A 15865-nucleotide genomic window follows, 5' to 3' on the forward strand; every position below is an offset into this window, starting at 1 on the left:
TCCAAGTGGACTGGTTCCCAGGAGAGGGTCTGGGTTAGTTCTCGCTACACATACCCCACCCAAAACAGGACACCTTTCCTGCCCCTCCACATAACAAGACTCCTCCTCACTCACTGTCATGGCTTTTCATGGCATACACGTCGACTGAAGGGTCAAACTCCCCAGGCCCAAAGAACCGCGGGAAGTTGAGGAGGTTGCCGGGGCTGTCAGGTGGGGTCCCGTAAGAGCCAATAGGGTTCCCGCCAATGCCATCGTTCTCACACTCCTCGTCCTCGGCCCGATCCTCCACGTCCATCTCCTCCTGCTCTGCCCGGTCAACATCGTGAATGCCCACCAGCAGGCTGTAGTCCATGATCTTCAGCTGAGCTAAAAACTGGGAGAAGGGAGCAACAAAACCACAGGGACATTCTCATGAGCCAAAGCTACCTAGCCCTCAGCACGCACTGCCTCCAGCGATCACGGTCTTGTGGCTAGAGCAGAGTCAGAACTCTGGGTATGTACCTGGCTTTGGGATGTCGTGAGACTTGCTCCAAGGACATATATCAGCTGGCAGTAGGGCTGGGAACAGAACCCAGGAATCCTGGCTCTCAGCCCCCTGCTCTGACCGTTTCTAGCTCAGTTGTGAATGCTTAATGGTTTCGATGGTTTGAGGTCCTTGCATGGAAAGGGGTTACTTAGCTGGAGGAGGGTGTTAGTGTGTCTATATAAATGTGATCCCATCAAGATACCCAACCATGATAAAACCAGCTGGCTGCACCATCAACATGGAGAGGAGAAAACACCTCTGCATTTTGAGCAGAGACAGCCAGTGACCACCACAGTGAGTTTGATCAAAGGACTGCAGCACTGGGAATGGCCTGCTGTTTCTGTTGAGGGCCATCTGAAAGACAGCTCAAGTACAGTCAGTCTCTCATCTCTCAAACACTCAGGGGATAGATGCTGCATTGCTTCCATCTGGCAGGAAATCAGTCCAAATGTTTGCAATGTGTGGTACAGGCGGTTGGCTACCTATAGCGAGCCAGCGGGACCGAGGGATGTTGCTAGTTTAGAAATGAAGGAAGAACACATCAGGATGGGGAGAGGATCGTGACAGAAAAGATCTAACAGCAGGATTGACCTAAGTCAGCTAACCAATGTGGAATCAGCCAGTGGGGCCTTCTAAGATGGAACTCCAGAGAGGTTGCTGGAACATTTGCATCTTGGATCCAGTAGGCGGATAGCATTTGATGCACAGAGTTGGGCCAATGTTGTATGAGCCAAGAGAACCACCTAGTGTTGGACACAGAGAGACCGGACAAGAAAATAGCTGAACCACAGGCCTTGGGCTACTGGGTCAGATGAGTATTCCTATAGCACCCAATGTATTCACTGATGCATTCTGATTGGGAGGAGACAAGAGGTTCTCTCTGCCCTGTTCTTCCTTGTCATTTCCCAGTCTCCTCCATAGCAACTGCAATAGAGGATGCATACTTTAAAAATAACACAGCTACTGTACCATTTGGGGAGGGGGAGGAGGGTAAGATACGGACGGACTGTGGGGTCACAAAACCCAGCTGTCTGAGCCCCCTGTTCATGGCAACAATCTGAGCCCCAACTCTACCTCCACGTCCCGCTTTAGCTTTTCGAGGAAGTTCTTTTTACTCTCTTCTCCAACGTGGAGCTTCTGGCCTTCATTCAAGAAGTCGTTGTCTTTGAACGTTGGCAAATCCTTGGCCTGTGAGATAGAGGACTACGTTAGATATCCTGAGCCGAATGCCAATGGCCACAGCTATTGGCGGGTCCATTCTTTTGCAAAATATCAACTGGATCAATATGACAATGGAAAACAGAGGAAGCTGCGTTGACTTAATCTTCTAAAGCAAGAGATTCGCTTTTTCCCATACGCCTGGAAATGGCATGGAGCAAGACACCTGGATTTATCAGCAAGTCCGTTTGCTTGCCTCCAGCTTGGAGGGAAGAGGAGGGTGGAGGCAACAGAGATACCAATAGCAGCTCAGTTTCAAAGGCTGCCAAGAATATTTGCTTCGGGCTGAAAGCTTGATCAACAGTCTCAGCCAAGGAGGGGCTAGCCAACCCCACAAATAGAAGAAAAATCCATGTGGTTGTTTTCAGATTAGAAAATCTTGAGACAAGTGCTCCTCTCCCCCAATCATTACATGAAAATCAATCCACTGCATTTTGAGGACTTTGTAATGGGGACCAAGTGTTTCTGCAATGTAAGTGCTTCTCATGGATATTAAAGAAATTAAGTTTCACAAACTCTTTGCATGTATAGCTGGGAATTACATTCTTTAGTCCTTAGAGTGGCATGTAAATCCATGGCAATTTATATAAGTATTATGTGGTGTCACACAAAGCCACATCAGACAAGAAATCATAGTTACACCACATAGGGAGTAACACCACATAACCAGGCACAACAGGGCAATTGTAAGGTGGGGTTAGATTATACCCAGATATTGGAGATTTAATTTTGAAAAGGAAATTCTCAGTGGCTTGTGCAAGAGATCTGTAACTTTTTGGGAGGCTACTGTGTAGACAGGAGAGGAAATCTTCCAGGATCCCTCCAAGGTCTCCACTCAAAGACCCTGTGATCAAGCAATCCAGCCTTCCAGCCCAGCCTTCCTGCTTGAGTGAAGTGCTGCTCCCTAAATCGTCATGACAGCTCCAAAAAATTGAAACAAAAGAAGTGTGGCCTTAACCAGGTGTGCTCAGCTCTACTAAGTGGCTTTGTTACATCCCATCCCCCTGGACCATACCTACTGCAAACCCTTATGCGTGTGCTTCAGTTTACTACCATGAGGCGTTCAGTTGATTTCAATAGTACTATTCATGGCAGTAACATTAAGCATGGGCATAGGGGTTTGCAGGACTCGAACCTTAGGTTGAAAGCTCTGTAGAGAAGGGAGTCAGGACCAGATTTACAAAGAGATTTAGGCACCTAAAGATGTAGGTAAGTGCTTAGTGGGATTTACCAAAATGCCTATCCCCGGTAGGTGTCTATCTCCCAATCTGGCCCTTTGGCTTCAGATTGGCCTGTGAGATACCTGGCACGCTGAGGGTAATAATGGGCAACATTTCTGGAAGAGCCGACATCACACTGACTTTCAGTGGGACTTAGGCACTTCTGAAAATGTACCCTATATGAAGGTATTATTAGGTACCTCCTTTGGCAGAGCCAGTAGCCTGGCAAACAAGGGCACCAGGTTGTACCACACCTAGACTGTCAGGCAAGCCCTTTGCTTTTTTGTTAATATTTTATTTTGTGCCACAACAAGATAAACCATTGCACAACCTTTTGGGGACTAACACACAGTTGCTATAATGGAGAATTTGAACTAGCAGTTCAGCTTGTCACCAGGTTTCACTGTTGGTTAACCCTTTGGTATGAAGACACAATTAGCTGGCCAGCCCCCTTGTAAGCACCGCTGGGAGTGAAATGTTGTTCCTGCACAGTAAAGTAGCAGTATCATTCATACCTTTTCTTTGTCACTTGCTTCCCTGGAGACTGTTGAGCCCTGATAAGAACAAAAGAAATGGGACACAATTCACCATGAGCAGCCATCAGCAGAATTTAAATTGACCATCACAAGGGGTAAAAGTACAAGATTCAGTTTATTTTTTTAAAATGCTTCTTTGCTCCTGATGAAGAGGTAACCTCACAAAAATGTATTTTGAAAACATCATATAAAGGCAGCAGACAATGGTCTGAGCTGGTTGGAGAATGTGTTCCCTTTTCCCTTGTTTGCGGTCTCTCTGGTACTATATCCCGTAATTTGACCAATGCAATGTGTTGCCCTGATTTTAAAAATATATGTGATCGAGAGGAGAGAGACCTGCACCTTCCTGTGAATCATCTGGTCCTGGATATTATAGGATATTATAGAATCTGAGCTAGATGGCCACCAATCTGATTCAGTACGTGAATCCCTCTCTCACCACAACCCATGCTTTGAACAGTGAGGATGAAATCCTGGCCCCAGTTGAAGTCAATGACCAACCCCCTTGAGCCAGACTCGTACTTCCACACTTTCAAGGCTCAACTTTCTCACGTCCATGACAACAGACCACATGGTTTCTCTCTGCATTAGCACCTCCAGGAACTACACAGCTGCAAAAAGCTTCTGACCTTTGCTTTATGAAATGCAGCTCACGCTACACTGTGAAGAAGTGGATTTTATCTCAATAGTATGCATCTCTCTCTCCTAGTGCAGACAAGGCAGGATAAAAAGACACAATGAACCTTAGTGACGTGCTATCAAAAGGAAAGTGAATACTTTGGTTCAGTATTGTTTGGCCCTTAAAGTAATCCTGCCTTGGCCACAAACTGTAGGAGATAAAACACACTGTGCCTAGAACTTCCTAGCCTCGGAATTCAGCAGTTACAGAAGTCAACCAGCAGGCTCTTTGAAAGTGAACTGCAAAGGAAGGATACCTTGTGTCTGCCCTTTTCTACTCTTTTATGTTGTATAAAGGGAACCTCAATATTAGAAGTACCAGTCCCAGCTGCACTGCTGGAACGGAAGGACTGTCAAGCTTTAGTGGACGAGGAAGGTCCTGGATCTGAGTTATGGGACTTATTCAGATCTCTTCCCTCTTCAACTAGGGGCTGGCACAGATGCCACTCATGTTTCAGCCTAAAGAGATGTCCTCATCCAGGTCCACCAAAGCTTGACAAAGTCCTTCAGCAAAAAGGGAAGCCAGGACCTCGTCGATCTAGTGTGAAAAACAATTTAAGAATGCTTCATAAAGCAACAGGAAGGGAGTCCTATACAGGGAGAGGTATTTGTTTTTAAAACTCGTCTCACTGACCATGTATGGACTGGCTGCTTTCAGAGCCTTACCTTCAGATCATACTTCCGATGCACAGTCAACCTGTGACTAAATACGTTCCTGGTGACTACCATGTAGGTTTCCACTCCATCCACGGTGAGTCTGTACATGCCTAGGAACTGGGGGAGAAGGGTGTTCCCATGGCATTCCACTATAAACTGAAAGGGTGAGGAGGGGGGAAAAAAAAGTCACACTACAGGTCTCCAGTAGCGCACATGGTCAAAGAGAAGCTAAGCATCTACCTCCAACTAAGAATGGGGCTTTTTAATGGCCATCCTATACCTCTGCTCAAGGGAGGCAGAAGGACACACATTAAAACACAGCGGAGCGGCAGAATGGAGTGGCCATTTCCATGCACAGCAGCTGACCCAGATTACCATTTTCCCCTCTGCAAAATAGCATTTTCCTCTCCTTATCCATCTGGAAAGCTTTTCTAATCCAATGTGGAACCTTAAGAAGAGGTCTCGATTTACAGCTTTCAAGCACTGGCAAGCCTGCAGGGCAGGGATATTTACATTGTTAGGAGGGCCAAGCCTTTGGGGGAGAGGTGAAGTTAAAAATCCCATTGTGCTCCCAAAGCAACAGAAGACAACCTGTGGCCACTGGCAACATCCAGTCTCTAACCGTACAACCTCCCCTGCGCGAAGGCTGCCGGCGAGCTGTAGCTGAAGCTATGGCCATTCCATCTGAATCCAAGGGCTAGTCTCAATTCATCAGACGTGCCCCTAAGGCGTTATCCGCCACCCTCTCCTCAGGGTTCTAGACTCACCGTACCTGATGGTACTTCTTTAGTATGTTGTGCATCTCTGCTACATCTTCACTCGACACTGCCTTAATGACAAACCTCCTGTCGTAGGTGGTCAGGAAACGGGCCCCGCATCGACCTTGGCTGTCGCTGTTCACTGGAGCACTTCGTGTTACAGAGTTCTGAAGGATAACAATGGGGAGGAGAGAAGAGGTTTGATCTTATTAGAGGAGATGGTAACGAGCTGCAGGCCCCCCTTTTAAAGCCAAGGCATCAGCTCAACCGGTCCAGCGGTTCTCTACCTTCTCAATGGGATAAACAGATTTCAGTGGGACAGCCTTTTTATTCTGTTTGTACAGCACCCTAGCACTTAGTACTTAATATTCTGGTCCATGACTGGACCTTCTAGACTCTACGGTAATACAAATAATGGGAGCTGTTGGATGCTCAACACTTTTAAAGGCAAGGCCACTTATTTAGGTGCCTAGATCTGGGATCTAGCACCCTGATTTTAGGCCTCCATCTGTAAAAAGCTTGCCCATCAATTTGTTAACACATATTTAATGCCAGTGATTAACACACGTTTTGAAGCAAGGAAGTCTTTGCTAAAGAGTCATCATCTCTCACCCCTTCAGTGATGGTGCAAGGACTCACAACACATATGGTCAGAGACTCCTTCAAGTTCCTCCAGTAAAACCAAGGCCAGCCAGACTGGACATTCCTGATACATCCAGGGTATAAAAACAAGTAGGAATAAAGGGTTTTTAAAAAATGTCACTTTCTTGATCCATCGTAAAGCAGCAAAAAACTGGCACACACCTAACTGCTTAGAAATCCTCTGCAGGTCACCTTTGACCCAAAAGCCATTCCCTGCTATTCTTGTTCTTGAGAGTTTGACCAAAGGGCCTAGAGAACAGAAATACTGATTGTTCTTCCAACATGCAAGAGGAGCTCTCCTTTATATTCCTGTCCCCACCCTTAGGAACAAGATGTAGCCGCTTCTCTCAATCCTCACTGCAAGATTGGAAAATCCAAACGGAACTGCCGAGTCGAGTAATCCATGACAATTATGTTCTGCGACAAGGGTGCAATTAAATTGTTTCATCCTTTGACCACACCACTTAATGAACAGCCTCACGTCCTAATGAAACACAATACAGTGGAGTGCTAGAAATGTGGAGACTGCAATTTACGTAGTAGCCACAGAAGACACATCTATTCTAGGCTGTTTTCGCTACCCCTTAAAGATTCCCAGCATTGTGATCTTAGTCCGGTTTTGCTGGTGATAGCTGAAGTGGGGGACAGCCAGTGTTCTGGTGGTTGCCAGGGTTTTAGTCATCATGCCATCTATACACAGGGAGCAGGGTTATATGATGTGGTGGTCAAAATGCCAGCAGATGGTCTACATTAGCACTTTCACCACTACTGCACCAGTGCGACATTTTTAGAAGTCTAGTGTAGTGAAACCATTACAGAAAAAGCTTCCTTGGTGTCTTTATTACGATAATTTATATTGTGGTAGCACCTTAAAAGCCCAAGCCCCATCCTACAAGGCACTGTACCAACACAAAAAGAGACAGTCCCTGCCCCAAAGAATCATAGAATATCAGGGTTGGAAGGGACCTCAGGAGGTCATCTAGTCCCACCCCCTGCTCAAAGTAGGACCAATATAATGTAACGATTGGGGGAGAGGAGCTCTTGTCTCAAGATTTTCTAATCTGAAAACTACCACATGGATTTTTCTTCTATTTGTGGGGTTGGCTAGCCCCTCCTTGGTTGAGACTATTGATCAAGCTTTCAGCCCGAAGCAAATATTCTTGGCAGCCTTTGAAACCGAGCTGCTATTGGTATCCCTAAATGGCCCCCTCAAGGATTGAACTCACAACCCAGGGTTTAGCAGGCCAAAGCTCAAACCTCTGAGCTATCCCTCCCCCCTAAAACTTGCAGTCTAAGCAACCTTGGCAGGTAACAGACTGTAATCTTCTGTTCTGATCTTTCCCCATTTCTCTTTGCTGCATGCCTGTAGCTGAGCATTTGGTCTAAGCGATCATACCGACATCCTCCTCAATCCATAACGAGTTAACATAACGAGCTTTTGTCACTTCGCCCTTACCCATTACTGCAGTGTCCCCTTGCTGCAACTGCTCTGCAAGAACAGCTGGTTTGCACCTTTCCCGCTTCTATCATCGTACCATGTGTATGTGCTGGGCGCTGCACATACGCACAGGAAGAGACTGTCCACGACCCACTGAACTCGCTACTCAGAGAGAGAGTGAGGAGGGATTGTCCTCCCCATTTCACAAGCTGGACAGTTCAGGCACAGAGAGATGAATTGACTTGCCCAAGGTCCAACAGAGATTCTGCGGCAAAACCAGGAACCGAATTCTGATCTCTCTTCTAGCTACAAGGCCATCCTTCCTCTTTTAAAGATCAACTCCCCCCCGCCCCCCCACACATTGTTTTATGTATATGAGCAAAATCTTCATTTTATTAGACTCTGAAGCATTCCATTTTATTTTGCTATGGTCTTATATCTACCCACACAAGCTAAACCTCACACCTGTATGTGTGCTTCGAAATGCACATCGGGATGAAGGATGCTATGTTGCCAAAAGCACGTGTGCTTTTCTGGATACCAGTTACAGACAACAACATCCCATATTTTTATGCCAGTAATTACTACTGCTCTCTCTCCTCCATTCACGGAGCTTTTTTAAAGCATACCAGCAGAGGGAGCCTGCTCTTCTGCTCCTGTGGAGCATGGGACATGGAGGCAAACAGAGCCTGCTGTGAACTACGGGGGTTTCCAGTTGCAAACTAAAAAATAAGCTGAGAGGAGAGATTTTTCATTTTCGAACGAAGCATTTAAATGCACCTCACTTTAATGCAGAAGGGGAAAAACTCACTTCCTGCCAATGGCCTTGAAACCATCAGGGAAAGCAGGGAAGGGAGAGGGACATGGGGGATTGCTTCTTGCTGACATTTGCAGCTTAGTAGGTGCTGTGTGGGCTAACACGCATCATCTCAAAAAACAGAGCAGTTGCCACCATCAAGCCCATTTCCCCTTTTTTAGAGGGGACAAGAAGTAGAAATGCCAACCATTTGTAGTCATGTAGAGATCCTGTCGTGACGCTCTTTTTTACTTTATTCTCTCTCCCCCATAGAGTAGGGATGATAAAAATGTAGCTTCCTGGGCAAATTCCCACTCAAATAATTACATTCTACCTGCCTGAAACCCCACTGAAATTTCAAATGAATGCAGCATTCTTTACGTCCTGTCTGACATGGCCTCAGTCCAATGGAGTGCTGCTAAACAGCTGACACTGTCCCACCCCAGAGACGGGAGAAAGGATTCCTGTAGAGTGACGGGCACTACATAAATGACAGATTAGGCAAGAGAGGGAAGTGACGCAATAATGGTGTTCCCAGATAGGTTACTCTGTATTACTCAGAATCACTTCCTAAGAAATGAGCATCTAGGCTACATAAAAACATGCTAAGGCAGATTAGCCACAGGACAAAAATAACAACGGCGAGAAAGCGGCTAACAAACAGATGTAAGAGGCACGTTGAATTGTGCGAAGCCAACACCCACACAGTTATTTCTTACAGCCAACCCGCTACGCATCAGCTGGAGTTCGGATAGCTTTGTCCAACCTTCTGCCTCAAGATCTGGATAAAGCCTGGCACGAAATCATGCCAATGGGCTAGGCGACAGCACTTCCTCTGCCAGTACAAGGCAATCACTGTACAGAGAATGTCTGACAGCAGGAGGGGAAAAAAATAAAGGCTGGCATAGTCCATACCACCGAAAGGAGCGACTAGTCATCTCTAGTGACTGGCTTATGTGGGTTCTCTCCAGATGTCACTGAGATTCCAAAGATGATACTGTAACCAATCAGTGGCCTCCTGTTGACACCCCTCACATGGCTGCACATCACAGCCACTCAGACCTTCACAGTGACTTCAGAGAGAGAACTCCGATCCTCCTGCTCAGAGCCCACAGCCCCCCAGCATTTTGGCTGACGTGGCTCCGTTAGCAGCACTGGGCCCTGACATGCAGTTGTGTCCAGTATTAGCGCGTGGACGCACACTAGGGCATTTCCATCTTTAGTATTTAAAAAGCAACGTCAACGACCTTAGCGCCATTTTTTCCACTTGGTTTCGTAATACCAGCAGCCAAGGGTTCCTGGACACTTTACACATATTCTGCTTTTCACGGGATGATCTCAGAATTCCTTACCATCATTAAGGGCTTTCATTGGGTGGTTTGAGAATATCCGCATTTTTATCAACGGGGAAAACTAAGACGGACGTAAGAATTCCTGTTCACACAGTGAATCTGTGGCAGAGCTGAGATTTGAGTCCAGGAGACCTGACTTTTGTTCCTTTGCTAACCACTAGACTCCACTGCTCTTCATACCAATGTGCAGGCAAGAGATTAAGTGCAAGCAGAGTGGGGGCACAGGGAAAAGGTGGGTTTCCGCTGCAAGCCTTTTCAGAGCTTATCATAGTAAATAAAAGGTTATGAAAAATACCCAACAGCACCTGTTAGAGAAATTCCTTATTTGTGATGGATCCCAGTGTAACTGAGAATAATAAAACCACGCTCTTATACAGTAGATGCTCATTAGTAGCAACATATCAAAGCCTTTTGCTGTGTTGCTCCTAAGCGGCTGTTGCTGTTACGGGGAGTGTTGACAATTCGCAGTAGGGAAAACGTTCCCAGGGGAAATGTTGCTCGTTAGTCGTGGTTGCTCTTCCCAGGTGTTACTGCAAACAAGCGTCTACTGTAGAGCATTTTTCATCAGTGAATCTCAAAGCTCCAAACTTAGGGTGTCCCTAAACCTCCACCTGCCAGAAGCTGGGATGGATCATGCAATAATTACCCTGTTCTGTTCATTCCCTCTGAAGCATCTGGCACCATCCACTGTCGAAAGACAGGTTACTGGGCTAGATGTACCATTGGTCTGACCCAGTGTGGCCACTCTGATGTTCTTAAAGTGCTTTAGCCAAGGACGGTAATATCATTATCCCCATTTTAAAGAGGGGGAAACTGAGGCACATGGCAAGGAAGTGACTTGCCCAAGGTCACCCAGCAGGCCAATGGCAGAACCAGAAATAGAACGCCACTCTCCCAAGGGCCAAAACTCAAGAAAGCATGTGCACCGGAAAAACACAATGTCCGAGAGAGATAAGATGAAAGGAATATTCCATCACAAGCAACTTCCAGGAGAGATTGTGCGTGCTGCATAGTTAATCATTCAACTGTAACTGTGAAGTACTCGGCATGCTCCTTGTGTGTGCGTGTACACACACACAGCTCCTCACCCTCCAACAGGATCTCTCTTTATAGTCCCCTCTGCTCCATCTCCAAAGCAGCAGATGGGCTGTCACAGCAGCTAGCGGTATGAAATGTGGTCATGGAACTGCAGCCACTGTTGATTTCTCACTGTGATGAACCATCTATTGCAGAAGAGAAGCAAAGAAAACTGTTGCTTCTGCCATAGGAAATCTGCTCTGCTCTGTGAAAACAGCCTGTGTGTGTCCATTCTGACTGGGTGTGCAATAAGGCAGCAGACTAGAAGGGAGTCTAACAAGTGTGGGGGAAGGGTATAAGGAAAGAGGCTTCTCCTGAAACATAGTTACAGAAAAAAACCTCAAAATCAAAGTTCATCAAGAGCCCTGTCATGCTCCTAAGAGGAGGGAATTGCACTTACACAGCCTTTTCCATCCAGAGATCTCAATGTGCTGTACAGACCACGTTCTACAGTTGAAGAAATTAAGGCAGAGGGGTTAAGTGACAAGCCCAAGGTCACACAGCAAGACAGTAGCAGAGTGGCAAACAGAACACAGGCACCCCGGCTCCTAGTCTCATGCTGTAACCACTCTGTCTCTCTTCTCAACATGCTTCTAATAAGGCTTACAGGACATGAAGCTATCTTGCTGTAGACACTGAGACCTGACTCTTACAGTAGAAAAATAACTGGGAAAAACCTTTAAAACAATTAACCAATGTAAGGCTAAGGAAAGGTGCTGGATTGACAGCTCTGAAGTCTGAAGGATTAAGGACAGCAAGAAAACAAGCAGCTTAGACCTCCACCATGATGCCCACTGGCAATGTGTCAACTCAAATCTGGACAGATCCATTGTACAGGGGCATTCCATTTCCACGGCCCATTCGATCTCTTGGTGATGCTGGCAACAACGGGTCAGAGCAGCACAGACATATGCTCCCCTCCGGGCCCCTGAAGTAGGAAATGAGAAACTGGATTGAGTAGCTCCCAATCCCCCGCCCTGATGAGCCCTGCGTGGTCATCCAAAGGAATAATAATGGCAGTTACACCTTTGCTTCCAATGGGGTGAGAAAACAAATCTCATTACACTAGCCTCGAAACATGCCAGAGGAGGCTGGGTGATAACTGAGAAATAATGAGAGTGAACTGTGATGATCTTTCTGAAAAATATTGCCAGGATGCCAGAAAGCATTAAGTGGGTGAAGTGCTGGGGGAGAGAGAATTTTTACAAGGCGATCATATTCGTGAAAACACAATCAAATATCAGACTTAATCAATACATTGTTCCAATGCTGCAGGTTTCAAAGAATATGTCGGTACACATCAGCGGACCACTGCTGGCCCGATGCCAACAGTTATCCACTCCTGCAGAGCTACAAAGAGAAGATGTTTTAATTACCTGACACTCATACTGCTAAAGGTCAGGCTGCCATCAAAGCCTTCCTTTTTTTAATCTGTTTTATCTAATTTAAGTAGCCTCTTATCTCCCTGCCTGTTAAGTATCTTCAGAGCCAAAAACTACAAAGAAGAAGGGAGGCTCAGTTACATCCCAGTGAGTTGCAACCACTCTGACAACCTGGTTTAAGCCAAACTGCAGGACACAATGGGCCATTCCCTTCCCTGCCCCCACCTCTGAAACAGGTTTGAATGGTCACAGCTGTGCTGTTAGGACAGGTCCCAAACACAGAGCATCTTGATAAAACCCTAGTACAAAAATAATCACTCAGTGCTTTAACTTTGTTGAAGAGGCCCCCAAACCTGCAAACACGACACGCCCCCTTTCCACTGCTGCTCTTTTAGAAACCTGCAAAACCAAACTTTGCATGAATTTCGATATTTGCAATCTCCACAAGTGGGTTTTTTCCCCCATACCTGATAATCTTGATCATCAATCCCAAATCTTTCACGGAGGTTTCGGAACACCATCGGGCAGTACTCCTTAAATTTAAAACGGCTTGGCAAGTTTTCCCTAAGACAAACAGCAAGACGTTATTCAAGTGCAGCAAATTATTGTAGTACAATTTTCAAAGCTATTTTCCTGCTCTAAGCTCCTACCACTTTAACACTTGCCCCGGAAGTGTTTCAATTACCTATTTCTCCTCCATTCTCAGATTTGTGTTTTCCTGAATCATCATTCTGTGTGTTACCTAATAGCCTCATTCTGCAAATGCTTACCTGTACTATGCATCTGGTCGTATTAAATTCTGTAGGTTTTAGGCACTATGATAATACATAAGAAATAATAACTCATAAAAAGTTACCAGTGTATGTAAGTGTTTTCTAGGTCTGGCCCTTAGTTTGCAAGCTCTTTGGGAGAGGGTGTACTTCTTATATGGTTGTGAAGGACTGTGTAAATTCACAGTGATGTGTGCTTTTATCAATCGTTATTATCTGATCTACTCCACACTGATTAGGCCTCAACTGGAGTAGTGTGTCCAGTTCTGGGCGCTGCATTTCAAGTAATATGTGGACAAATTGGAGAAAGGCCAGAGAAGAGCAACAAAAATGATTAAAGGTCTAGAAAACCTGACCCACGAGGGAAGATTGAAAAAATTGGGTTTGTTTAGTCTGGAGAGGAGAAGACAGAGGAGACATACAGTTTTCAAATACATAAAAGGTTGTTACAAGGTGGAGGGAGAAGAATTGTTCTTCTTAACCTCCGAGGAGAGGACAAGACGCAATGGGCTTACATTGCAGCAAGGGAGGTTTAGGTTGGACATTAGGAAAAACTTCCAAACCGTCAGAGTGGTTACGCACTGGAATAAATTGCCCAGGGAGGTTGTGGAATCTCCAATGATGGAGATTTTTAAGAGCAGGTTAGACAAACACCTGTCAAGGATGGTCTAGATAATACTTAGTCCTGCCTTGAGTGCAGGGGACTGGACTAGATGACCTCTCGAGGTCCCTTCCAGTCCTATCATTCTATGATTATGAAAGCCTAATCCAAAACCATGGTAGGATTCTATTCAAAGGCCAAAATAAAAGTCTCACACGAAAGCTCAGAGTCCACATTCCCAACTGTATTGTGGCATTTCCAATCAGAAGCACAATGCACTTCTGTTCTCAATGCTTTAGAAGCTGCATGCATCATTTTTACCCTTTTGCAGGTAAGGGAATGGAAGCGTGTAGCTGTGGAATGACTTGTTCATGGGCACAGGGAGAGTAAGTGATACAGGTCTCGTACTTCTGTTTCCGTGCCCTAACCATTGACAGCACAGCTTCCCTAATCCAGAACAAAGTTTTCAAGCAACGGACCATAGAGTCTGAGATGTGTCTACAGAAACCAGTTGGTCCCCGGAGGCTAATTTGGGCAAGTGTTATTTGTCTTTTTTGACCACATGGTAGAATGATTCTCCCCTGTCTACAAGCCCAGATTTGATGGAGAAATTCTTCCCTTTCCTCTGTTGCTTTTGTTCTGCTGAATAATTCAGATGTCCCCTGTAATACATCATGACTGTTTAAGATGAAAAGCTGGGGAACCGGTCCTCTAGTTTCAGAGCAGATCTTTGGGACTGATAAAGCAAGGTAAGGAGGAGGTCAGTTAGTGGCAAGTGCTTAACAGTCAGAAGACAAAGGAGCGTGGATGAATCTGCTCCAGTCTTGTGCCTCTTAATGCAAGATTCTCTCATGCAGCCCACCCCTCAATTGAGGCAGCATGGGAGGCTCAGAGCCAGGTAACATATTGCCACTCCCGATATCAGTTACATCTATTGTTTCTGAGCACTTCCAAACACAGGATCTTTGGTGGTCTCTGTCCGGTTCCCACGGACAAGAGTCCACATCACAAAGCCCCCCAGAGCAACTGGCTCCCTTGTCAGCAACCTCAGCAGAGAGAAAAGAACCAAAGGGGTTGTGCAGAATGGGACCCCCCCCACACACACACACACGCACTCTCCTAGAGGTGGTCTCGCTGGGGCCGGTTTGAGGCAGACAGGTCAGGCAGGGTGGGAAGAGGAGAGAGAACTTCAGCCTCGGGGTGTTGGATTAACAGCCCTCCACAAGCACTAAAACAAATTCAACCCAATCCAGCAACTACACATCTGTGATTACAGCGATAGCTTTTCCTTATCACAGCACATCTGCATGACCATTCTTCCTGCCACTGAAGTGACCAAGGCCAAACCACAAGGTAGCGTGGCACAGGCCGTCACAATACCCACTTCCCTGCTTGGCGGGTTTGGCATGTCACGTAGGGGAGCATATTTCAAATCATGACAGATTCTCTCTTTACAACCAGGCATGGAAACATCTGAACTGGTCACTACCAATCCTCAGGGAGAGCGGAAACTCTTTACAGACAGAATGAGCAGTGAGGGGTGAGAGGTGAAACCACACCTACTTACTTGTTGAAAAGATGATTGTCCACCTTAATCTTACTGTAGGCTTTAAAGTCATCTGGCATTAACATGACAGGGACAGGAACATTGCTTAGTTCATTGATCTGTAAGAGAAAGGAAAACCAACAAGACTCAGAACTTGAATCATGATCTCCTGTCATCATCAGTGGGTTTACTGGTGATCCCAGAAAGCTATGGGTGTTGTTGAATACTTGCTAGAAACTGATTTGGAAGCGATACAGTTCACTCAACTTTTAGAGCATATTTCTGTGCTGAACAGATCTGGGAAAGTGCTGTGGTTTCAAGTTTAAAAGGGCATTATACATACTTGCCAGTGACGTGGCAAGTACGTTTCCAGCCAACCTCTGCTCTGCATTATTCTAAGGCAGCTACAATTTGTTAACCTTCTATTGATCACCCATGATAGGATTCGAGAACAAAGACTTAACCATGTACTGCAAGGCATCACTCAGATTTTCTATTTTTACACTCCTCTCTCTTTAGGTCAAAAGCTGCACTGGCAACAAACTCCAAGGCTAGTTTTCACTGTTATAAATAATGGATTGGACAGTGACAGAGGTTCTGGACTGCTTCTCTCTAGCCAATACAGCTGTCTCAGCGATACCGGCTCCTTCCTTGGCTGTCTGTTGTAG

General features: G+C 45.9%; 1 protein-coding gene across 2 annotated transcripts in view; it reads right to left on the minus strand.

Moving 5' to 3' along the window:
* LOC140903958 (phosphatidylinositol 5-phosphate 4-kinase type-2 beta) overlaps nt 1-15865 on the minus strand; it is a 49523-nt gene that overhangs the window by 5986 nt on the left and 27672 nt on the right. For both annotated transcript variants that reach the window (XM_073326010.2, XM_073326011.2), the window contains 7 exons: nt 15219-15316; nt 12748-12844; nt 5608-5760; nt 4845-4991; nt 3480-3518; nt 1601-1714; nt 115-373 (listed from right to left, as the gene is read on the minus strand). In XM_073326010.2, the coding sequence (XP_073182111.2) occupies nt 115-373; nt 1601-1714; nt 3480-3518; nt 4845-4991; nt 5608-5760; nt 12748-12844; nt 15219-15316 (907 nt within the window). The remainder of the gene's footprint in view (nt 1-114; nt 374-1600; nt 1715-3479; nt 3519-4844; nt 4992-5607; nt 5761-12747; nt 12845-15218; nt 15317-15865) is intronic.

The sequence above is a fragment of the Lepidochelys kempii genome, chromosome 27, assembly GCF_965140285.1.
Source record: "Lepidochelys kempii isolate rLepKem1 chromosome 27, rLepKem1.hap1, whole genome shotgun sequence".
NCBI lineage: Eukaryota > Metazoa > Chordata > Testudines > Cheloniidae > Lepidochelys > Lepidochelys kempii.